The sequence below is a fragment of the Micropterus dolomieu genome, linkage group LG10 (assembly GCF_021292245.1).
Source record: "Micropterus dolomieu isolate WLL.071019.BEF.003 ecotype Adirondacks linkage group LG10, ASM2129224v1, whole genome shotgun sequence".
Taxonomy (NCBI): Eukaryota; Metazoa; Chordata; class Actinopteri; order Centrarchiformes; family Centrarchidae; genus Micropterus; species Micropterus dolomieu.
In genome coordinates, this window is record NC_060159.1 from 24,936,983 (window position 1) to 24,963,147 (window position 26,165).

At 39.9% G+C, this 26,165-nt stretch overlaps 2 protein-coding genes across 3 annotated transcripts in view; one reads left to right on the top strand and one right to left on the bottom strand.

Annotated features, from left to right (window-relative positions):
- adat2 (adenosine deaminase tRNA specific 2) overlaps window positions 1-1,789 on the top strand; it is a 5,233-nt gene extending 3,444 nt beyond the window's left edge. The window contains exon 6 of the mRNA XM_046061618.1: window positions 1,638-1,789. Within this exon, the coding sequence (XP_045917574.1) occupies window positions 1,638-1,666 (29 nt within the window). The 3' untranslated portion in view covers window positions 1,667-1,789. The remainder of the gene's footprint in view (window positions 1-1,637) is intronic.
- A 4,373-nt stretch (window positions 1,790-6,162) lies between these two features.
- Window positions 6,163-26,165, bottom strand: part of aig1 (androgen-induced 1 (H. sapiens)) — a 27,534-nt gene continuing 7,531 nt past the window's right edge. Inside the window, exons 1-5 of one of the 2 annotated variants that reach the window (XM_046061606.1) lie at window positions 25,776-25,926; window positions 22,815-22,916; window positions 8,676-8,791; window positions 7,738-7,904; window positions 6,163-6,751 (exon numbers count right to left, since the gene is read on the bottom strand). In XM_046061606.1, coding sequence (XP_045917562.1) covers window positions 6,732-6,751; window positions 7,738-7,904; window positions 8,676-8,791; window positions 22,815-22,916; window positions 25,776-25,808 — 438 coding nt within the window. In that variant the 5' untranslated portion in view covers window positions 25,809-25,926 and the 3' untranslated portion in view covers window positions 6,163-6,731. Of the gene's footprint in view, window positions 6,752-7,737; window positions 7,905-8,675; window positions 8,792-22,814; window positions 22,917-25,775; window positions 25,927-26,165 lie in introns of those variants that run through there. The other variant, XM_046061605.1, reaches the window with a different exon arrangement.

The window sequence follows — 26,165 nt, forward strand, 5'->3', positions numbered from 1 at the left end:
ATCTCATCACGCCTGGATTATTGCAACAGCCTTTTCACCTGTTTAACCCAAAAATCTATTGATCGACTCCAGACTGTCCAGAACTCAGCTGCCAGGCTTTTAACCAGAACAAATAAATATGACCACATTACTCCTATTTTAGCTTCATTACACTGGCTCCCAGTATGTTTTAGAATTGACTTTAAAATTCTATTGATCACTTTTAAAGCTCTTCATGGTCTCTCGCCTTGTTATATTTCTGACCTTTTAGTCCCATACGCACCAGCACGTACCTTGAGATCCTCGGGCAGAGGTCTGTTGTCTGTTCCAGAGTCTCGACTGAAAACTAAAGGGGACAGAGCGTTTGCAGTCAGGGCCCCGAGGCTCTGGAACAGCCTGCCCGAGGAAATCAGGTCGGCTGAGTCAGTGAACTCTTTAAGTCCCTTCTTAAAACATACTTTTATAGGAGAGCTTTTCCCGATCTTATTTGACTTTATTTTATCCCTTTTATTTTATTCTATTTTACTTATTTTATATTTATCTGTATTTTAGTCTTTTCAATGTTTTCATGCTTTTATCTTGTATTGTTTTTTATATTATTGTCTCTTGGGTATTATTGTCTTTACACTTGTTAAAGCACTTTGTAACTTGTTTTTGAAAAGTTCTCTACAAATAAGGATTATTATTATTATTATTATTATTATAGCATAGGAAGGGTGTCTGTGGATCTCACCTCGCTGCACAGCGAGCCGCTAACAGCAGCTTTATGGTCAGAGCCCGCTAGCTGCTGGGTCCAAGCAAACTCATTTCTGTAGTTTGTCTGTGTCCTTTTCACATGTAGCTATATCGTAATCTTCAGGGTATATTTTGTCAAGTCAATTTACAAACCGCAGCAATGCGCACACACAGCGGTGTGGAGCAGAATGGGCAGTAAAACAACACGTTTGAAGTCAGGTCGCAAACAGCCCATGGCGATCCGGCCTTGAACACGAGTAGTATGTAGCTGCAGTACCGGAGGCTGCAGTTTCAGGACCCCAATCCTAGGACCGAAACTGCACTAGCTGTCTGGCTAGCTAGCTAGCTAGCTTCTGCTATGTTACTATTGACAGCCCCCCGAAACCAATTACCCGTATCACAACCATCACAGAGTGTGCGCCTAAACTTAAATTAGTGATTATATGCATGTAGACCGGTTAACCCTACAGCTGCGAGGCCGATGTGCTAGCAGACAGGGTTAACCTCCTTCGTGTTGCTGTGCATTACGACCACCACTCCACTAGATGGCGCTGTCGCAAAAGAACTACGGTCCTAGAACTGCAGACACAGGATTGCAGGGATCCTGAAACTGTAGCCTCCGGTACTGCAGCTACATTATATTGCCTTGAACCGTTACAGAGCTCGTTACGAGTGTGGAACTTTTGAAGCACTAATTTATTTAAGTGTAATGAAGTGTAATGTTTGAACATCACGGATGTTGTGGTGCTTCCCATCCTCTGCGGTAGGCTTGGCCAACAGTATCTGAATTTTGCGGTTATCGCGACAGCCCTAATTCTCTCCTTTGTCTTCACAATTCTTCACCATTTGCTTTGTATTACTTTTGTTAACTGTCTTTACTGTTTTCTTTTCTCTAACAGTATTCTACTTTCTGTCTGTTTCAGCCCCGAAACCCAAAACGAGGAAAGACTGAGCTTTCACAGACAAACCAGCTGCAGATTCAGTTTTTATTTTTCTTGTATTACTTTTATATTACATATTTTTATTTTATTTTATTTAATAAATGCCATTATCAAAAAAAAAGGTGTGTTTCATACAGACCTCCTTAAACGTTAGTTGCTTCTCTTCCATCCGGGGGCGCAGTAGGCCAGCCAACTCACAATCTATTTTGTGTGTTTGCGTTAACGTTACTAACTGTTGACACTTTAAGGTGATGAACACTTCTCCACAACATCAGCTTTTCATGAACTACAACGCTTGTGTCATCTTGTGTAAGTCTTAAATTTAATCCGCTCACAGACAATCAAGTGAAACTACAATTGAAAAAAACAAAAAAAACATTAGAAAGTCCAAATATATACTAAGAGTAGAGAATGGAAAATTGAATTTGTTTTATGCTGTTGAATTTTCCGTGGGTGGCGTTCTCTTTGCTCGTCAGCCATCTATTCTTTTACACAGCCGCACAGTTCTGTTTGTTCTCTGACTCTAAATGTAAAAAAAAAACAAAGAAAAAAACCCACTTCCTGTGTTATTTTTGTGAGAACAAGACAGACAGTGTGAGGAAGTGTCTGTGTGTGTCTGGCAGCACCTCTCAACAGGAGTGACCTTCACCAACTGCTCATATGACACACACACACCCTTCAGACTTTCTGTTGTTTCACTTCCTCTCACACACACACACTCCGATATGCCACAGAATATGTGTGTGTTGGTGCTGTCTGCAGCTGGGAGTGTCAGAGAAGGTGTGTGTGTGTGTGCGTGTGTGGTTACATCTGTGATCTACATGTGTGTCCTGCTAGGGTTTTTTTTCCTCCTCCTACTGAGTGCAACGAAGCAAACGAGATTTTTAAACTCTTTCTTGCTTTGTCTTTCACACACCATCTCTGTTTTTAGTTCCTTCCTTCCTGCCCCACTTCCTTCCTTCCTTCCTTCCTTCCTTTGTTCGATTTTCAACTTCCTCCTTATTTACTTCACATTGTTTATTTTCTTCCTCCCTGCCTTTTGCTTTCTTCACTCTTTTTCATCCTAATACATTTTTTTTCTTCCTCCTTTATTTCTTTAGTGGCTCATCAAAGTTTTTATTTTGTTTTACAGTTTCCCTCTTCAATTCCTTACTTTTTTCTTCCATCCTTTCGTCTCTTTGTCTTTAACCGTTCAAAATCACTTTCTTCTTTCCCTTTCATTGTTTCCTTTTTCCTCTCCATCTTTCAGTGGAGCATCTTATGTTTATTATTCTTTCCTTCCTCCCTCCTTCCTTTCCTACGTTCCTGCTGATTTCCTACTTTCATTTCTTGTCTTCTTTCCATTTTCCACTCTTTCCTTTCTTGTTTTGTCTTTCCATTCCCCCCTTCCTTTCTGGTTATTTCCTTATTTACCTCTAGGCTCATCATGTTTCTTATTTTTTGTCACCCTTTAAGTACGTCCCTTTTCAACCTACTTCCTTCCCCTCTCCTTCCTTCCTTCTTTCTTCACATCTCTCTCTGACTGCTTCCTTCCCTTATCTTTCCATCCTTTCTCATCTTATTTACTTCCTGTTTTCTTATATACATTAACGGTTCATCCGCTGTCATTTCCCCTCCTCTCTTCCTTCCTTCCTTCCTAGAAGAAAGTGATGTGACGAACCGTTATATTTATTTTTATATATATATATATATATATATATTCTTCTACTTCCTCTTTTACATTCCTCTTTATGCAGACATGTGTGAAATAAATGCACATTCACCATACTTCCGGACAAAAAAAAAACAAAGCATGAACTCATCACGTGAAAACAGCTTTTCACACGACAGTTTCCCATAAAGGCGCACAAGCTTTCAGTGCTTACGTGTCACATAAACATATTCTTATTTCCTTCATTTCTAATTAAATCAGATTTATCGCAGGTAAAACGTGCCTGTCGCCCTCCAGCCTCCCTCTCTCTCTCTCTCTCTCTCTCTGCTCGTTAGCATGTAAATCTATGCTAATTAATGCAGAGCAGAATATTCGAGAATGTTTTAATGTGTCACCTCAGAGTGGAGGCGTTGACGTGTTACTGAAGAGAGGACACACACACAGCAGTGCAGAGTTAGCTGTTAAGTGCTAATGAACAGAGTGTGTTGTGTCAAACTCCCCTTTCCAAACTGACAGTAAGAGGAGTCACACACACACATTTACACACACACACTGTCGAAAAAAAGCGGTGTAACATGAGATGTCGTACTGTGTAAAAAGGTGAAAGAACAACATTGCCAGAGAAAATTAAGGAGTTTATATTTTATTATTTCACTGCCAAATGGTGGGAGACGAGAGGAGGGGAGGGGCGCTTGTTTTCTGCTTAAGGAGGAAGCAGAACGTGGGCAGTTTGACAGGAAGTGTTTTCTGTTGATGTGTTTTGTGGTTTCACTCGGTTAACCTTTAAAGTCTAACGAAAAAGAAAGGAAACAAACTGAAATCGTGTCGCTCCACCCTTCTGCTCAGCGCTGGGGGAGGAATGAAATGCTAAGTAGTGCCTGAGTTCCTTAAAGTCATCTTTGAATCTGTCAGCTTATCTTTATTGTATGTATATTTCTTTTACCTTCCTTTTCTTTCAGTTGTCTCTAATTCTTTTCACATCCTTTCTACCTTTAGAAATCCACTGCATTAGTTGTACCTTTTTGCAGTTTGTCAGCGGTTTTCTGTCTTCATTATTCGCTTCCGTTATTTGCTTCCCACAGCATGCTGTTTTTTGGTCTCTTTTCAGTTGTCTTTGTCTTTGGTCACTTCCTGTTTTGTTCAGAGACGGACCGCATCACCTTTTCATATATTTGCTTTTAACCTCAAGGGAGTGAAATCTCGTCAAGCCTCCGAGCCTCTACACTCGGTCGACACATTATTTTATTCTGCTTTATTTCGACAGATTGCCAGCTGGGAGTCGCTAGAGAAAGCGGTGAATGTGTGAGTGTTCATCTCATGTACTAATTGTGGTTTTAATTTTCGAGTGACAGAGAGCTGGTAAAGCAGTTATAGCGGGAGTGGCTACATGTGGCGGTGACCCAGTGAGTGTGTGAATCCATTAAAAGAAACTTCAGTCTCCTGTTGTGATGATCTACTTTTCAACATGTCACTGAAACACACACACACACAGAATAGTAGCCTTTAAAACAGACACTGATCTTAACAGCATCTCAAACTGTCTGTTTCTTTACCTGCATGTCAGTCTCAACAGTCCTCCTATCTGAAGGACAAAATACATTGTTTGTCGGCATCTTGCTTGTTTACTATCAATGTGTAATTTTGTCAACCTGATTATACACACACTTCTATTGCACATATGGCCGTCCTCGGAGATCCCTGCTCTTCCTGAGGTTTCTTTGATTTTTTTAAAAGGGTTTTGTTGGGGGAGGTTCTCCTTTTCCAAATTTAGGGTCTACAGACAGACTGATTAGATCGTAAAGCCCCTTCAGGTAAATTTGTGATAAACTACATAAATAAAACTGACATGACTTGGTAAAGGTCTGATGAAGTTTACAGAACTAAACCTACTTGGTTGTGGTTTGGGAAAACCTCTGTCGTGGTTAAAAGAAACCTACTGTATGTAGACTGATGCTGGAAGCAAACTACATTCTCGGGCGCAGAGATCACACACTTTATACGTCCAACCCTACACTTTCCTGTGTATCTGCTTGTTGGGCTTTGGCTGTTAGAGCTCACAGACTGGATACTTGATTAGCATCTTTAAAATTACTTACTTCTATCTATCCAACTCTTGCCATTTGAAATGTTTAACTTTATGTTTTATGGTCCCTGTTGTTGTTTTTTTCTTCAGTAAAGCACTTTATAACCTTGTTAAGAAAAATGCTATATTAATAAAGTTTATTATATTGTCTGTTTTCTCATCTGTCTTACTTACCAACATCTGTCTTTCTTTCCATCCCTCCAACCTTAATCTGATCAATTGCTCATCATTCTGGGGGTTTTTTTGTGGAACAGTAGAGAACGGTTCACACGCACATTATAAATGATCGGTCACTTCATTAGCTAGTTATCATATTTGTCTGTCAGTATAACCTCTGCTTATTGGTAAAAGTCAAACAGTCGCTCAGAGGTTGAATTAATTCCTACTCTTTTCAGCTTGTGTATTCGTGTGTGTATTTGCGCGAGGCTTATCAAACTAAATGAGGCAGCAGCGACATCTCATAACGCGTTAAACCCATGAAGATGCAGTGTGTTGCTCATCTTGCCTGAGATCAGGTTCTATGAGGTCTGGCTGGATCTTCTAGGGGTGGTGAAGACGCATGCCTTTGTGTGAGAGACCCAGGTTCATCTCCCCCCTGCTCCTAACGTGTCCCTGAGCAAGGCCCATGGTTGCTCCAGAGGTGTGCGACCTCTGACATATATGGCAATCCTAAGTTGCTTTGGATGAAAGCGTCACATAAATGTAAATGTAGTTACTTGCAGTCAGAAGGCGAGCCTTCACTCAGGATTCAGACTGGACGGACTAACAGGAAATATTTTCCAATCAAACTTTATTAATTTTGCGCCAACATCTAGTTTCTTCCATACATGTAATGCGACTCATAAGATGAATAATAATGATGTTTAACACATTATTGATGTTCAGTAGTTTCATAGTAGCTTATGAAGGAATTCATTCACTTTGATAAGTAGGCCTACTTCATACCATAAAAGCAGATTACAAACACTGTTAGTGTGTTTCTGTGTGTGCAGTATGTCAATGTTAAAGTCCAACATTTTGTGGAGATGTATGTTTGTGCATTTTGTTCACCATCCTCCACATAACAAAGCCAGACTCAACACGGTTGCCACTGAAAAACAACAGAATAAGAGAAAAAAACAAAAGATGAGTTTTGTCACCTTTTTCTCTATTTACATTGAAATGATTATGTTTCCGTCTTTTCCTATGTTATTTTTATGGGTACAGTTCAAAAGTAATGGTCTTTTCCACTTCTGGAGAGGTCACTTGTTTTCTGTTCTTGTGCTGTCCCTGGGGGCGGAGCACAACTTGTCCTCTTCCATCCAACAAGGGCCGATTTTAAAGTCCAGCAGTCGAGAGAAGATCACTCACCTTTGACCTTTTCTGAGAGAAAGAAACAAAGAGAAAGAAAGGAAAGTGAACAGCAGACTGTAAAGGTACGTGTGTGTGTGTGTTGGAGGAAACTAGAGACCAAGGCTGCAAGCGTCTAGAAAGTCATGTACACAGATTTTCTCTGGTGTGGGTGAAGTGTTACCTGACGGCCTGCTGAGCAGATGGATGGGGGAGAGAGTGTGTGTGTGTGTGTGTGTGTGTGTGTGTGTGTGTGTGTGTGTGTGTGTGTGAGATAGGGGGAGGCGGCTGGTCGGCAGATGTTTCATCGTTTTCTGCTCGCCTCTCCCTGCTTTTTACCACTTTTCCGATTGATCAACAAATCTAAAAAAAAAAGTTTATTGACAGCAGAACTTTTGAGTGAACACAACAGAGATTCAAACTTTCATCAGTCTGTGAAATGAACACGCAGATCCTGGTTTCGTGCACATCTGTTTAAAATCTACCCACGCCATTTTTTAGTTTTCGGAGATTGTAACCTCTTGAGAGTGAGAGTGGGTGAATCTTTTGTCTTTGAGTGTTTTATCTAAAGACGTTTGATGGATGGAAAACATTCATGTCACACTGCTTTCACGAGATGTTTACATACAAAAAATATAAACATACAAATTGGAGAGTATCTACTTCTCACTCAAATCACTTTTTCTGTTCTTACAAATTGATGCTTTAAAATGTTTAGCGGATTCCTTTTACTCAGACTTTTGTTTAATGTTGAACATCCATAAAACCATTTTACAGCATACATTTAAAAAGTTTTACAATCAAAGGAACTTTTTAATCAGCATTTGCTATAGCCATGTGTGAACTGGAGAGAAAACCACATCAGTCCAAGTACAAAATAACCATAATTATCCTGTAAGCCTCACCATTTTTCCAACTTCAGCACTCGACAGATGACAAAATGTCTTTATTTATATTAGAGCATTTTGGCTGCATGCCATGTTACATTGGTAGGATGGGTGGCAGTGTGTATCGTGTACCTGTGTGTGGCTGGTCCCAGATGTAGCTGTTGAGGATTTCTCCGAGGGTGTAGAAAACACAAATCACCACGGTCATCGCACTGAAGAACATGACTCGAGCCAGCGGAGTGATGCGCTCCAGCACCGGGTACACCCACACACCTGTCACCTGGTGCACCCAACACGTCCTGGGCGGGCGGGGACACAGAAAGTTCCCGTTAATATGCATTCAGAGTACATGTTTTATTTGGGATAACAGTTAGTCATAAAGATTAAACAAATTTTAACTGAAAAACACGCTCCATTAAAAGAAATTCATGCAAACAGCTGGGCTGAAACAATGTTAAACTCATCTGGACAGGTCTTATTTAAACCAGACTTCAACTAGAGAGTACTATTAATTGACTAAACTATTTTGATTAATCGCCTTGAGTCCCTTTTAAAGAAATAAAATTCCGTTTCTCTGATTTCAGCTTCTCAAATGTGAACATTTTCTGGTTTCTTTACTCCTCTATGACAGTAAACTTAATATATTTAGGTTGTGGACAAAAGAAGGAATTTGAGGATGTCACCTTGGGAAACAATGATCAACATTTTTCACAATTCTTCAAGCAAATTAAGCCTGAACTAGCATGGTTAAGATAAACTGGACCTCAGAGTTAAACTAAACATATGACAAATAAAAACAAAACCACACTGAACTAAACCAAACTAAAAAATAAGTCAAGTAAATAAAGCTTGGCCTGGGTTAAACAAACTCTACAAACTGAACAAAATTTGGATAAAGAGTACAATTAAATTCATCTCGACACAAACTAAGCAACTGTAAACAAGGCTACACAACACCAAACTATACCTATTATCTATTTACTAAATGCACCTAGGACTACTTAGTTAATTATATACTGGATGTGTAGTGTATGAGGTGTTTATTGAGTGTAAGAGGAAACATTTGGTACCAGAGGATGTATCCCACGCCAAAGCAGCACACTGCTGCCAGACCCCACGACCTGCTGGGATACCGATGGTGGGTGGTCCTCATCTCGATGATGATGAAAGGAAGAACGGTGGTGTGCTGGGAGAGATGGACAGAGACATACATGTGTTAAAATGTTTCTTAATATAAGAAGACAGACAATAGTTCACAAAAACTGTTATGGATTGTCTGGATTTTGGGTTTACTGCTAGCCTCTATTTTGACAACTATTATACTTACTTACTTACTTACTTTTTAGAGATAAGAAGTTGTCAAAGGACAGCATACAAAGATATCATATATAATGTGATGCATTGCTGCTAATTAAACTACCCAGCAGGATATAAAGGAGTTAAAATGAGCCAAATCTTAAACATCTACAGCAGTAAAATGCAACAATAACTTTAATGCAGCAGGCATATTAATCCAGAAACATCAGATATAACAGTGAAACTCTAACACGGAACTTTTTACTGCACTATGAGTACTTTAGCTTTCATCCTTTCATAAAACTTAGATGATAATACTACTTTTCCCCTGTTTTTGGTCCAGTATTGATCGAGCGCACTTCAGTCAGCAGCGGTAAAACATGGCTGCAATGTAATCCTTGCGGGCAACTACGCCCGTCAAAGTACAGCGACTGAAAAGCTTGTTTCTATCACTGACAGGCTCAGATTGTTATTATAAGTGTCTGACAACATAAGGGAAAAGATCCCTACAGAGGTAGACATTTTGTGTAAGAGTAAGTAAGGTTTTGAATGCAAGACTCGTACTTGAAGTGGAGTATTTTTACAGAGTGGTATTACTACTTTTACTTAAAAGGTTGCACTCTTTGAATGGATCTCTACGGAGCCCATGATTTATTAGAGCCATCTAGGGGCCAACTGTAGTACTGCACCTTAAAGTACTTCACCCCTGAAGTGCCCCTGACTTCAGCTTTCAGTGACAATGTAAAGCTGCTTTAGTGAAAAGCAGGATTCATTAAAAGCAAATATTTGTGCTGGAATATCTGATTTATTTATCTGACACATTATATTATAATATGATGGATAAATGAACTTTTTACATTTAACCCAAATGGTGACTGGATCTCAGTCTGTTTTCTCATTATTCTTTTAATAATTCATTGATCTATATACACACACACACACACATACACACACGTGTGTGTATGTGTGTGCGCTGTGTGTATGTGTGTGTGTGTGTGTGTGTGAGTGAGAGACACCTTTGTAATCCATCTAAACACACAAACAATTTTAATGGAGGTTATGGCATGTGCTGCTATTTTCTGTGAGGCCTTTTCTCACAAAACACACATGAGAATTGTTTTTTAATGGGTGTTGTTGTGACTCACCATCAGACAGCAGTAAACAAACATGCCACACTCATGAAATCACACACCCTCAACCAGTAATATTCGCTCTGCATGCTTTTAACACCTGTCCTGTTTTCAATCAAACATCACAAATAAAATGAATCAATCAATCGCCTCCGGCTGTTGTGTCTATTTTCTCACGGTTTGCTAGCTGTGTAATCTGAAAAATATATCTGGTTTTCCTACGCAGCCCTGGCTCTGTAAATGGAAGACAAAGAAAGTGGTGTGGACCTTGCCCACAACATTGTTCCAGCCAATCAGAAACAGGTGGCGTGGGTGCTTTTGGAGTGAGGGGCAAGGGGGGCAGTGGGAGATATATATATATGAAATACACAGGCACATTCAAATGTGCTAGACTCCAGGCACTATGAAGGACAGATGGCTGAGAAACAGCCAAAGAGGAAAAGGTCTGAAGAGTATAAACAGAGAAGAAAGTTATATAACCAGGCGAAGGCGAAGTTTCAACGCTGGAGAAACATCCAAGATTTGAAATTTGGGTGGCGGAGCTTCTGAGTGAGCAATGACGAGAGAGGCGTGTACTCTCCCTTTAAATACTCAGCTCGTCTGCCTTCGCATGAACTAATCTGTTTGTCCACAAGGGTGCACTCATGTACAAAAAAAGACACACAAACTTCCACACAGTCACACACAGCAGGCGTAATTGTCTCAGGAGAGTTTAGACCTCTTACCTCATTTGCACTCTCAGGAGCACAGCTGTAGATCAGAGTGTGTGTGTGTGTGTGTGTGTGTGTATGTGTGTGTGTGTCAGACTGTTCACCCCGGGCGAAGTCAAACTGCTGAGCTCTTCTGTCTCCGGCAGTCGAGCCGGTCGACCTCGTGATGTTGTGATGAGAAAAACATTCTTCCATCTGTTAATTAATCCCAGACTGATGCTTAGAAATGATGAAAAGGTGTTTGCTTTGACGCTGCTGGGCTATAGAAGGTGTGGATGCTGCTACACTATGGTTAAGTGTTGGTTTTTAATCCAGGATGTGTCTCCTATAATCCCTCTGACAAAGTATCAAGACTCAGAAAGCTCAAACTTTGCACCCAAACATCAATAATATCAGTTACATTTGGGATAAAACTCTTTCCCATTTGAAATTGTCCACTTTGGTCTATCTAGAGACTACATACCGTTGCCAATTTGTTGTTTTAATCATTTAAAATGTTTAGACATTTTTATTTGCATGCACTAGTTCATGACAGTTGGCATCTTTCTTTTAGTGCTTCAGGACTACATTCACTTGTTGATATTACCACAGCAGGATTTTTTATAGCCTATTCCCTGCAGTAACTGTGTTTACATTCTTTCATTCACACATGGGTTGATGGGAAGGTTCGCCTTGAGTAGGAGTATTGCTGTGTGGCAGTATTATGTTGTCTTCACTAGCAATCTCAACACCGCTCGTTTCCCCGCGACCTTAATAATATTAACTAATATTATTTGCATGACGTTAGCGGATGCACTTTTTATTTCAAGCGAGGCGGCACACCTAGACTATAAACTGTGGAGAAGCCTGGGTATTTCAGGCTGAAATAATAACCTACGTTTGTAGAGTTAAAAGTCTTTCACTGATTTCAGTTACGCTTCATAGCTAAAAATATTTGTATTAACCTTTATTTAATATTCATCCAATGCAGGGGTTTTCATAATCTGAGACTGTGGGCCTCTCCTCAATCAAAGCTTGGGAAACAGTGCCCCCTCACTCCTCCTTAGCTTACTTGTATAGTTACATTTACATTTACTCATTTGGCAGACACTTTTCTCCAAAGCGACTTACATTTGAGAAACAACATACAAGCATCAACAAAGCATCAAATACAGCACGAGATCTACAACTGACAATGCATACTAGTAAGAGCAGCAATATATACTAGTATGCCCAATTCCTGGCTGCCTATGGGATCATGAATAGCCTAATATTCCTGATTGACATAGTTTAAGACTACATCAAATACATGAAAAAAGGTCTGTACTAAACCATGCCTTAGTTTCTGACACTCACTCTCTCTTTAACTAAATTACACAGATAGGATGTGATCTCCTTTTATAATTAATGTAATAACTAATGTAAAACTCTTTTACTTAAATTCACTGAGCTTCCCATGCAACTGTTTGGGGCCCGCCTAGGGAGGCCTCACACTTTAAAAACCTCTCATCGAACAGGTCATCCTGTTTTACGGTGAAAGGTTTAGTCTCTCATGTTGGTCAATTCTTTTTCAGAGGCTTTTTCAGCCTGACAAGAGCACAAATATGAAGGGAAACACTTAATATTCATAGAGTTTGGCAACACAGTCACCACATTTTAAGACATTCAGTGACAGTTTTCCAACTGTCAGATGTTCAAAGTGGATTTAACAAGAAAATCAAACTTGTGTATTTGCAGAGGGCTTTGTATACTGTACAGCTAAGGAGGCGGTCACAGTGTCACCTTACTTTGACCAATGAGCTTCTCAGGATTCCCTCAGAGGATTTAAAAAAAAAAGGGTCAGACTGAAGATGCCAAGTATGTGCAAACTAACAAGAGTAACAGCATCTGCGAGAGGGACAGAATAGCTCTCTCTCCTGGGGTCTTAAATTCTAGGTTTCCCTCCCATCATTATACTGAACACACACACACACACACACACACACACACACACACACACACACACACACACACACACACACACACACACACACACACACACACACACACACACACACACACATCCTGACGCTGCAGTTTTACCCAGTGTGCCTCAGTGGAATTCCAGTCTGTTGGTCGTGTTTAAGTTTAGTCTCTGTTGAGAGGACTTGCCGCTCGTAAATAATACTCCCTTTATTCTCGCTGTCTCTCTCTCTCAATTTTTTTCTAGGTCTCTCTCTCTTTGTTGTCCTCTCTCTCCTTTTCTGTCTCTCTTTCTCCCTCTCTGTCTCTCTCTCTCTTTGTCTGTTTGTGGTTTCGCTCGAGCAGCCAGCTTTCTGCCTCTGTGGAAACTCCCCCCCTTCGGCAAACAGAGGTGGTTCGATCCTGTGGTGTGGGGCTAAAAACGGGACAAACCATTTCACACAGAGACACACAGCTGGGGGTGGGTGGGGTCACATGGCTGAAGGCAGGTTCACGAGGTCAAACATCTCGTCGCCGAAAAACTGAAATTCATGCATTGTAAATAGAGTTGTTCTAGGATGCTTTTTAGAAGCAGAGGATGTGACCTGAAAGCTGTGGGTTCTGAAAGCCGGGTCCTACCTTAAGGGCAACGTGTCTCCCCACGCGGAGTGTGGACACCCTCCCCCTCCCCTTAATAAAAAAACTTTCGCATCACAAGGGTGCCATATTTAGTCAAAACAACAAAGTTCCCCAGATAGGCACGAGTTTGCAGCTTTGGGAACCTGTGGAAACAATTGACTGGGGTCATAACGGGGTTTTGACATGGCGTACCTGTGGCTAAGAAAACACAGCTACAGAAGCTAATGAAACAGAAGCTGGTTAAGTGGTTTCTTTATATTAGGTACTTAAGTTTGTGATTGGTTGTCAAAAAGATGTGACAGAAAGTGAGGAATCAATTTAGATTTGATGAAACAAAGAGATGCAAATTTGTCCTGGGTGGCCCAGACTCAGCCAAAGACTAATTTGTAAGAGTTGAAAATGTTAAATGTCAGGTAATAAATTCGTGCTCATCCCGAGGCTTTACGACTGTACTTCATGAATGAACAAGGACAAGACAAAAAAGGAGAGAGACTAAAGTCCTTTACAGAAAGAACTGATGAGCTGTTTGTTGAATTGTCAGTTTACAATGGCAAAAATTGGCAGTCACAGACCTCCTGATTCAGTTACTGCTCACTAAGACCGACCCCGAATAGTCGAAGATTTGATGCTTCGATGGGCGGAGCCTGATTCGACTGTCACTCTCACAGTCGAGGCTTCGCAGCGAAACGGATCATGCCATTTTGGCGATATGGGGGTGCTCAACATCTGATTTTACACAGAACTACCAGTTTTCTCCCAATAGATTAATATACAGCCTATTACAATACACATTTCAATGTTTAATGCTGTAACTAAACATGTAAAAAGAAAAAATCTTTCAATAAAGTGTGTGACAAATCCAAAATTGTAACCCTGTGAAGAGACCAAAGAAGACGTCGGAGGAGGCGAGGAAGAGCTCACCAGTTTTCAAACAACATTATGCTACTGCTGGTGGAGAGCGACGCGGTTGTCGCAGTTGTCTAGCCTTGTTTGTCTTTTGTTTAACATTTACACGCTTCCACTGGCTCAGATTATGAAAAACAACAAAATATGTTACCGTAATTATGCAGATGACACACAGATTTACATTAGCGATTTCACCAGGGGACTATGATCCAATACAGGCACTGAGTGATTGTATTGAGCAGGTCAACGATTGGATGTGCCAGAATTTTCTTCAACTGAACAAAGATAAAACTGAAGTTATTGTTTTTGGAGCCAGGAGGAATGATTGGAAGTCAGTGCTCAGCTTCAATCGGTAATGATATGAACCACAGACCAAACCAGAAATCTTGGTGTAGTCATGGACTCACATGAAGCCACATTAAGACAATTACAAAGTCAGCCTACTATCACCTGAAGAATATATCAAGGATTAAAGGACTTGTGTCTCAGCAGGCCTGGAAAAACTTATCCATGCATTTATCTTCAGTCGACTTGACTACTGTAACAATGTCCTTACAGGGCTCCCTAAGAAATCCATCAGACAGCTGCAGCTGATTCAGAACGCTGCTGCTCGAGACCAAAAAGGTGAATCACATCACTCCAGTTCTGAGGTCTTTAGTTTGGCTCCCTGTATTTCAAAGAATTGATTTCAAAATCCTGCTGTTAGTTTATAAAGCACTGAATGGTTTAGGGCCAAAATACATTTCTGATCTTCTGCTTCGTTACGAACCATCCAGACCTCTCAGGTCGTCTGGGGCAGGTCTGCTTTCTGTCCCCACAGTCAAAACTAAACAAGGAGAAGCAGCGTTCAGTTATTATGCTCTGTATATCTGGAATAAACACCTAGATAACTGCAGGTCTGCTGAAACTGTCAGTTCTTCTAAATTAAGACTGAAGACTTTTCTTTTTACCACTGCTTTTAATTAAATTAAAGCCATAGATTTTTAGTTTGTTTTTAGATTTTCAGTACCCTGATTGTACACTGCACTGTAACTTTTACTGTCCTTTTTTACCCTGTTTTATATCCTGTTTTTATAATGTGTTTTATTTTTTCAATTTCACTTTGTTGCTTCAATGTTTTATATAAAGCACTTTGAATGGCCTTGTTGTTGAAATGTGCTATACAAATAAACTTGCCTTGCCTTGCCTTGTGTTGTCGCTCTTGCTTGATGTTTGCCTGTGTTAGCAAAGTAGTTGACTTGCTTTTGATTGTAATGTAATTATAACAAACGCAGGTGGACAGCTGCCATATTTATGACAGAGGAATTACACTCTGAAACTGTAGGGGCGCCAAATCCCGAAAAACATCTGAATTAACTTCTGTGGGTTCTGAAATGTTTGGCCTCACAACATAATATTTTAAAGATGAATCCACTGGTGGGTGCTTCAGAGTTTAAGGAGCAAATGATGCAGAGCTTGTTGCTCACGTCTGCGTCCCTGCAGTGCTAAAGATTTTTAAACTGAACTCCACTTGAACTCCAAAAGTCAAAATGAATAGTCTCTTGTTGACAAGTTGCTCAACCGTTTTCTAAGTTAAGGAGCTTATCGTGTCACAGAGGGACAATCCTGTTCCACTCTCTTAAAAAACACACACAGTGAAGTCTGAATTTGAACCTGTTTCAACCTGCAGCACAAACTGTGCACTAAAGCCATTTAATGTCAGACAGGCAGGCTGTTGATTATAACATTATCAAGTTTTAATTCTGAACTACTTATTTTGTTGCATTATTTTTAACAAAAAAGTCTAATTCCTATAATCCTGTACTTCTGTCTTTGTTGCAACACTGTGTTTTGAAATAAATGTGCACTTTAAGAGTGGATTAAAGCTAAACCGATCAATCGGCTGATCTTAGCTTACTATAGATGCTGTATCTCAGTATATGCGAATATGTCATACAAGGTGGAAATACGGAAATGTCAGTACGGGAATGCGAAAATATGTTTGGAGGTAGTGTGTCGCTTAAAAAGTGTCTCACAAGAGAGCGCTGACTGCGTTTTTCCACGCTGTTTTGATGGCTTTTACCAAGATTGTAACACGACACAATCTGGATTCACGGGGACGATCGTGAATAAGAAGAAATAAATATCGTACGAGGTGAGAGAGATCAGAAATCAAAAAAGCAAAAATGGAAGGTGAAAAGCCTGATTATTCATAACCCATTACAATTAAGGGCGAACAAATAGGTTTACTGGTTAAATTAACCTGATTTTATTTTCTATTTGACACTTATATTTATAAAGTATTTAAATGTGTTTTTCTTATTTTTCCCCATGTTGCTTTTATGTTTTATGTAAAGCACTTTTTTGGTAAAATGTGCTATACAAATAAACTTGCCTTGCCTGACAAGTTTATTGTTAATTGTAAAATGTCTTGGTCAAAAGTTTTTTAACCAAAGTAAGCTAAGGGATCCATATCAAACATGTTTGTTTATGTACAAAAATGACCAATAACTAGCCAACGTGTCAGTATCAGATCTTTCTCTCAACATTAATCGGTAAAAGTAGTAATGGCTATCCTGCTGATGTAAACGAATAAAAGTATCATGGAGATCTTCACCATTGTATGTTCATGAACGATCCAATTTAAAGTTTCATCTTCAAAACAGCAGCAGCAAAGTCCGTACCTACAAAAGTACATTGGTGCTACATGAAATGTGTCACATGTATTCAGTTACGATAGCAATGATCTCATTTGTTTACAGTAAATACATGAGCTTTTAGTTTTTAATTAATAGTTGAAAGTTAAATTGATGATACATTAAAAAACATCATGGAGAACCTTTGGAATTTGTTTACTATTGGTAAGATTAATAATGATTATACTGCTGCTTCTTTCTGTGTGAGTCACTAAATGCCTAAAAAATAACACATGCTGTCACATTGGCACAGCACACAAGCGATCAAGGTTAAGAGCTAAACCCAGGTTTGTATGTACGTGTGCGTGTGTCTGTGTGTCTGTGTTGACCTAAACCCGACAATGATTCACCAGATGTTAACAAACAGTTGATCCACAGCCAGCAGAGTGTTTATAACAGAGTGTGGTGTTTGTGTGAATATATTTGTGTCCTTGTCGTGTGTGTGTGTGTGTGTGTGTGTGTGGGTTACAGGTCAATGGACCCAGTGTGAGGCTATAATCTTCTGTTGCTTGAGGAAACCTGACTGTGTGTGTCTGTCTGTGTGTGTGTTTGCCTTTATGAACTGCAAGGGTAACGGATAACACACACACACACACTCATTAACACACAACACAAGGACACAAACACATACACACAAACACGCTGGCTTTGCTATACTTGTTTGGACACTATTTTGGATTACCTTCACAGACTCTGATCCTAACTGACAGAAAAGCAGGTTAGAGTGCAGATTTTGTTTTGATAAGTGTTGTTCTCTTAGTAACAGACACTGAACTGAGGGGGACCCCACCTCTGAATCACATGATTTAATAAAGAAAGACATTCTTTGTCAGCCAGGCCAGTTTTTTTCCCCTTGGTTACAGAGGCTTTGGCTTAAAGTAAACGCAACAACAATTAGCTAAACTTACATGTCAAACCCATCTGAACAAATGTATATCACTAAAACAGCAGAAAGCAAGTTCTAGCAAGACGATTAGTGGTGTCGGAAATAAGAAAAAACACAACTATACTTATAAAATTATGTTTATTTCTAAGACTGTATCTTTGGTCGTAACACACAACCCAAGTATACATTACTTGGTGAGATCGCTAACAAAAAAGGTTTTTGAAAGAATTTTATGTATTGTTCAAACATGCACCCATGTACAGATCAACCCCACTCTTTAAAAGTGAAGAGGCAAATACACAAAGGATGTTTTTTTTTCCCACAAGTGCAAGTATCCAGTTTGTCATATTTAAGCTGTTTTCCTGATTTGGACGCTTGTTTCTGAGCTCCAGCCTTTCTCACAATAGTGCTACTTTAAAAAGTACATTTTAATCACATGAGATGTGAATGTCATTGCAGGAATTGTCAAAAATTATTGTAAATCAAACTGATTTTGGCCATGACAGATGTATTAAGTCATGCCTTATTCTGTTATAAGAGCAGTGGAGTTAGGTCTTTTAACTGCAGTGCAATTAGTGTTGCGTTTCAGTCATTTGACCTAATTTTGTATATGACTTGGGAGTAACGGGTAGTCTGAGGGAGTAATTTGTTCATTTTCACGCATGCGTGAATCTCTTACGTTCACTCGTCAGACTGCAGCTGTTGTCACGCGACAGCTACTGTGAAGCAGGAATTAACTAATCGTTCACCACTCACATGGGTCCTCCTCAGTCTTTTGTTCATTGGGCAGGCTGAGTTACTGCCAGCGCCAGAGAATGAGAGGCAAGTCGGTTATTGGGTAACAGTCACTGGACTGACATATCTATTTTGTTAATGTGACATTTAATAAAGCATAACGTTATTACAGAGCAGTGATGTTGTGTTATAGTTTTAACACAGCCGTACCGTAACTTTAGTCCTGCTAGTGTTTACAGCTAACAGCTGATCCGGTCCGCCAGAGAACCTTTTTATATACAGTTTACGCAGAGAACGCAACGTTAACTTTTACTTTTTATTTACCAACAGAGCCGTGCTGTTGTTCCACAGCTCTTGACTGGTGAACAACCTGGCAGTGTTTGAGAGCGATGTGCTCATATTTGTTTCTCTCTGTCTGCAGAATCCGGACCTGATGTGGCCCATTCTGCGTGCAGACCTGCCAAACTGCTGCGTTTAATATAATGTGTTTATTTCTTTATTCCGCTCTCTCTCTCTCTCTCTGTGCTGGAGTTCTTTTAAGAACTTGGTGGCTTTATCCAGATTATTATTAAATTAGTTGGAGTGTATTTTATTCATATAGTGTGTCAAAAGCTTATTACCTCAATATATTCCCCGCAAATCTGATGTTAATATATCATTTTTTCTTCATGGATAGGGACGTTAGGCTACTGTATGAATGAGCACTTTAGAAATATAATGAATTATACATATATATATATATACATAGCCTATATATGGCTGGTTTGGTTGTATACCCAGGAAAGATTGTGGAAAATAGACAGATTTAGTGGTAATTGAATATTGACAGCATATTTCTGTGGTTTTTACATGGTTTGAAATTGTTGTGGCCCCATGGGGCTTTATAGAACGATGATAGAGAAAGATCAAGAGGTGAATTTGTGCATTTTATTTTGTCAGTTAAAGCAAACCAGGCAGCCTTCCGTGTTTGACAACCGCGCTGTTTTTTTTTTTACATTGCCCACTAGAGGGCTGCAGCGATTAGTTCTTAGTTAGGTTTTAATGAATGAGATTTGAAGAGTCAAGTCTGTCAAGAGTCACTTTTACCATAACTAAGTGTTTGCATAGTGAGTGAGTGGACGAGCGAATGAGAGAGCGCGAGCGGCAGGAAGTGACGCTGAAAACAAGTTTTTAGTAATTTTTTTAGTTTTTTTTTCATCATACATTTGATTTTTTTTGTCTATTAATATACACACGTTTACTGTTTTATTGATTTATTTAATTTTATATTTAAAATTTAAATTTTTAATATTTGATTTTTATTTTTTAACACAGTGTTTTATTTACTTTATTTTTAATATAATAATACTATTATTATCATTTTATAATGAGTAATAAACTGTATAAAATGAATTGTTCTTTTGTAATTTATTTGTAGCTTTGGCTATATTGTTGTTTCACATTCATGCCAATAAAGCTAAATTGAATTGAATTGACTGGACCCGGAGTCACGTGACTACGCACGTGGTGTTTCAAGGGAAAGTACATACAATACATACCAGTATTACATAACCAAAATAACCATCATGTGGAAATTACACCGCTTAGAGGCTCTGAATTTCGTTTTTAATTACTTTTCAATTAACTGTCCAGCCCAAGGTTCTGCTTTTATTAAGACTGATGATTGTTGATTTGTAATTTAGTACACTTTTTTTTCTATGATCACATTACTGCTAACCAAGCTAGCTATTACACTAGCTGTCTGCGGCTAGCATAACGGCTAGTTATGCATTTTAATCCTTATACTGGTGTTTATATTTACTACATGTTGTACATCTATACTGTTCTGAATGCAGTTTCCTTCTCACTGCATGAATGTATTTTTACATCTGACCCTTGTTTATGACTTGTGATCTTTTTCAATCACCACTATTGAATTTGTGGTTCAATATAATTTTTGTAGTTTAACAGTTGCTTCCAATAAAAACCTGAAACGCCAACTGTCAACTATTATAGGAAGCTCTCTGCATAGCCCGCTGTCCACCCACACGCATAGCGAATGCAAAAGATTGCTAACTTTAACCCTAAACCCAATTACTAAAACTACAGAAGCGCTTCACGTCTGTTTGTGTGAAGTAATTAAGTCAAGTATCAGTATTATTATATCATAATAAATGAAGTACATAAGTCTGTAAAGCCAGTAAAAGCTCCTCCTGACCCACTATAACACACTTTCATTACTTTTCTGGCTTCATTGTTAAGATTTATTAAAGTACTGAGTCTTTTTCTCTCCCTCGTTTCACATCTCTCGACCCCTCCCTCCTCCAATGGGAATGGCGACATGGTTGTCATGGCAGTCAGTATAGACAAACAACAGTGATACCATGGAATACCGCAAAATATTTACAACAAGGCTGGACTCAGACACACACACACATGTACACACTGTGCCTCACCCGTCTCACACACACACACACACACAGCCGTTGATGGTGTTGTGGTTGTTTTGGTCCTTTGGCGACGCCGCTATAGCAACCACTCAGCTATTACATCATCTTCTGGAGTATGAGAAGAGACAAACAGACACTCGCTGTCTTTGTCTTTCACTTATGGGAATGATGGTTTTTTAAAACACACACCACTTCACCTCACGCAGCCCTGTGGGTCACGCTCTGGCAGGAGGAAGCTTTATGAGGAGGTTTTGCATTGACAGACAAAGTGCTGGAAAGAGTTTTGATTATCTCACAGGCTGATTTAAACGCACACACACGGCTGACGGTGTTATCAGTCAGTTGATATGGTGCTCAGCATGTTAGTCTCTGTCTAAACATTAGATTAAACCCACTTCCTCAAGATGGCAAATCAAAGCCAGCGATCCGCCATTGACTCTATTCAAATTCAGAGGTTCACAAGCACAAGCTATGACCACTGATAAGATTTATCAAGAGTTTATGATCAACGACTTATTTTACATGCCCCGCCATGTAGACTTCCAACATAAGGATCCATTAATTAACGAATCCATTTAGTACCACTTATCCCACAGCAGGCTAGGCAAGGTAGCCTAGATGTTCTTCTTCTCCAAAAAAAATTCCTCACTCCCCCTGGGGGGAGATTTGAGTCCTGCACTTGATCCCCTGACCTGACCCATCAAAACTGCATGTAATAAATTAATACATATATTTACAGTATCTCTCAAAAGTGAGTACACCCCTCACATTTATGTAAATGTTTGATTAATGTTTGATTTCATGTGACCACACTTAAGAAATGACACTTTGCCACAATTTAAAGTAGTGAGTGTGCAGCTTGTATAACAGTGTAAATTTGCTGTCCCCTCAAAATAACACATCACACAGCCATTAATGTCTAAACTGCTGGCAACAAAAGTTAGTACACCCCTAAGTGAAAATGTCCAAATTAGACCCAATCAGCCATTTATCCTCCCTGGTGTCATGTGACTCGTTAGTGTTGCAAGGTCTCAGGGGTGAATGGGGTGTAGGTGTGTTAAACTTGGTGTTATCGCTCTCACACTCCCTCATACTGGTTACTGGAAGTTCAACATGGCACCTCATGGCAAAGAACTCTCCTTTCAGTGTTACAACATATAATCAAATATTTACAAAAATGTGAGGGGTGTACTCACTTTGGTGAGATACTGTATAAATAAGAGAGGGGGAAACAGTTGCAGTTAACAGTTTTATTGTACTGATGTAATTTTATCATTCCCAATTCTGCCAATGATTTTTTAAAAGTTCAATTATTGTATTTGTAAATTACATTAGTAGAAATCCACTCAGCTTGGTTAAAGCCACTTTAGTTGTTCACTCAAACTCAAGTGACAGATGATGCTACATCCAAGCAATGAAGAAAGGAAAATCACCCCTCCTTCTGACTTGGGAGTGTTCACGCGTTACTCCAAACTGGTTAGCCCTATAGCTGACTTTGTAGTCACACCAGATAAAAAGCCTAAATCAGCTTTTTTTTGTTGTGTTGCGTTTTTGCAGCAGTGAAACCAGAAGATACAAACAAACATTTTATAGCTCCCATAAAATTATTTATTATTAATTTGATGCAACTGCCAGCTGTGATGTCTATGAAGCTATTCTGCCAACAGTTTGTTGAGATGTCTGCAGTTCTTTTCACCAAGTGGGAGATATCAGGGTCAGCAGAAATTCATGTTATCTCCGACTCGTCATGGGCTGCTCATTATCACGGTTTTAATCATTTAACAAGTTTCTTATTAAGTGGTCTCTGTTGAAACCGTCCTCAGCCAGCTGTTTCATGTTCACTGACCAATTATTAACAGTTGTCAGTGAATTAAACAACTCACCATGCCATGGTTGAGCCACTGCGGGATGAAGTTGTCCAGTAGTTTGGGGTAGACCAGTTCTCTGTCGTACAGGTAGAGAGTCCAGAACGTAAACACCACAAACTAGAGAAGGACAGAGAAAAAAAGGAAGTTAGCAAACAGTACAGTCCTCATCCAGCACATATCAATGCTAAGCAGCTGAACAAAAACACATAAATAAAGAATGCAGCAACATTACTGAACTAGTTACCCAACCTGTGCCGTGCTGCCGGGTCAGTGATAAGAAATAATCCACATTTACTACACTGAATGCTTTTCTTGTTTTATGTTCTTGACTGAATACTTTTTCTCTTCATTGGTGACCTTAATCAAAACATTTTATTTGTCATGCTACAGCAGAACATTTGAACTTTTCCTAATGAACATACAGTGTTTTGTTTAGCACAGTGTTCTGATACACTGTGGTCGTGGTTCAGTGGTTAGAGAAGCAAGTGCGACTTGTACCACACTTTAATTCATGACGAGATATCATGATGTTAGCAGCTGGCACGCTTGGCCTCTAGCTGTGCGTCCAGGGCATCCCAATGGCAGACCGGGCTAATACAGCCAACTTCTGTCCCACATGTCCTAAGTGAACAAACTCTTGGTCTAATGAATCTCCTTCAGACAGTTTGGACCGGGGCCAGACCATGTTCTGCCGGACTGGGGTGGAATTACCTGACCGTCATCTGGGTTCCACTTCAAGGTTTCAAAACTAACCCCCCCATTGTACCCTGACCGGCAAGTTCTCTGCTTTCAACAGACCAGTGGAGACAGGAAACACACATATGCACACGCACACACTCTGTCCGTGTGGGTCACATTTACAAACAGACTTCCTCTAGTTTCTACACCGTGTCACACAAAAAGAGATGCCTATATGCACGCGCACATACATACATATAAAATATGCACCTGCACACTCGTGCATATATACAACACATATAACCTGGGGCTACACACATGTGCAAGCACATACACACACACACACACACACACACACACACACACACTCTTTCCCTATCAGTCAGGCTAGGTTTCCAGACATTAGCTGGGGTGATAATCATGTCTATTGTACTGTGTGTAAACTGAACTCACACACACGGCACCAAGCCAGCTGACGGCTTCTATAGGGGTGTGTGTGTATAAGTGTGTGTGTCAGAGAGAGAGCTGTGTGTGCTGTAGCCTCTCCCTGGCACTCTGGTTACTTAGGGCGGTTAGCTATCCACAGTGTGTTATTACGGCCAGTGTGTGTGTGTGTGTGTGTGCGTGTGTCGAAACCTACAGTAGGACATGGTTGTGGTCACACAGCCATACAAGTATGTCAGTGCGGCAGCTACAGGGCACCTTGCCAACTGAAATTTTGAATAAAAGTGTGTGTGTTAGAGGCAGAACCATGCGAGTAGAGTCTGCCAGCGTTGGGAGAACAGCCCGAGGATCAGACAGAGGTCACAGTCTGGCTGTCTGAAGCAACAGAGGACGACTCGACATTGTTTCCTCTCTTCTGTTTATTCACAGCAAGATTTCACTGAGTTTCCCCTGATATGAGCTGCTGAAGGTCCACAGTGATCTGTATGTTGACACTGGAGCTGGTTGTGCTGCATATTTTGACAGAAAATAAACTACTTATTATTTTAATGACGTCTTCAAGTTCCTTGTGTTTTTTCTCACCACCAGATATTTAATCCGCAATAATACAAAACAGAGAAAAGCAGAAAATCCTTGCTAAATTTGAATGAGAAGCTCTTTGGTAGTTTTGCTTGATAAATGAAACAAAACAAACACACTCAAAATTGAGGTTCAAAGTTCATTTCCATCCTTTGAAGCCATTAGCTTATTAAAACTCCATCTGCTGATAAAGATCATGTGACACGACCAAGAGCTCCAGAGCAGCTATTAAAATTAAAAAAGAGTTTTCACAACTGCTGTTTCCAAGGTCAACAATAAACTTTTAAACGCTGAACCCTTTTAAGCCAACATGGACGAGGAATCATTAAAGAGCTCAGGAAAAAATGGAAATTTAAACATCTACAATTCCATTACAACTGGACAAACTCCATCGGCTGATGAAGACCATGTGACATGATTGAAAGCCTCAACAGCAACTCAACAGATCTTTTGGTGAGATTATTTTCTCAGCTGATTTCAAAATTGTTATCGATTGCCTATTTCATTAATTTGATGGCATTTTTTTTCCAGAAATGAACAATTGTTGATTTTTTAAAATTGGGAATTGTCATTATTTTTATTCATTAGAGAGTTCAAATGTGTCTCAAACCGGACTTTTATGCATTACAAGCAACCACTCCATGTCCGTCACCATCAAATCTACCTGTTGACTAAAGAGAATTAATGAGTCATATTGTAGGAAATCTTTTGAACAGAAAAAGCACCGCGCCTGATCGCTTAAACTCCGCTCTAGTTCTCTCTCACATATCTGTTAAGCAGTATCTGTGTTTGCTGATAACAAGCCTTTATATAACTTGAAGATACTGTTGAATAGTTTATTGTTGCTTTTAAGTACGCCCTCAAACTTGATGACTTTTTGAGAGTGCCTTTGGCAAACTGAACCCACGTGACAACACAAAAAAATCTAAATAAATGGCCTGATTCTCTTGTTATATCCAGGTCTAAATGTGCAGTCTTTGTTAATGAGACAAGGATTCCTCCGTGATGCCCAAACCTGACTGCTTCGCGCAACAAATATGAGGGGAATTTTTACTTGCTACGTGTAAATGAAGCCATGTTGACACTCCATATACAGAGAGGAAACGCCTTCAGCGAGACCAAAGAAAGGCGAGAGTGGTAGTAAGACAAATGGGAGACCAAGAGACAGCTGATTATACTGCAAATGCATAACTCAAGCCTTTGATTCCTGCAAGCCAGGCTGATCTTCCCCAGGCTATTGGTGTGTGCATGTGTAATATGCATCCATCCACTCACCGCTCCGACAGGGAAGGCCAGTACAGCCATCATCCAGTCCCTCAGGCCAATCAGCTTCCTGAGCTGTCTCTCCTGCTCTCTGCTGTCGCCCCCCTTAGTTAGCAAACTGGACACATCGATCAGGACACACACTCCGAAAAACACCGCCTGGATCACCTACAGAGAGACAGAGAGAGTTCAGCAAGCTCTTTAACAGCTTACATGCTTCAAAGAAATGGAGTTGGGAGAAAGAGAGGACATTTTTTTCAGGGAGAAGAAAGAGGGAACAAAAGAGGAGTCAGGAGACAGAGATGATGAGAGAGAGCAACCAGACATTAAAGCAAAAACTACACTCATAGCAATCACAGCATTTTGTGGTGCACACACTTTTCCTTAACCTGACTTTCCTTC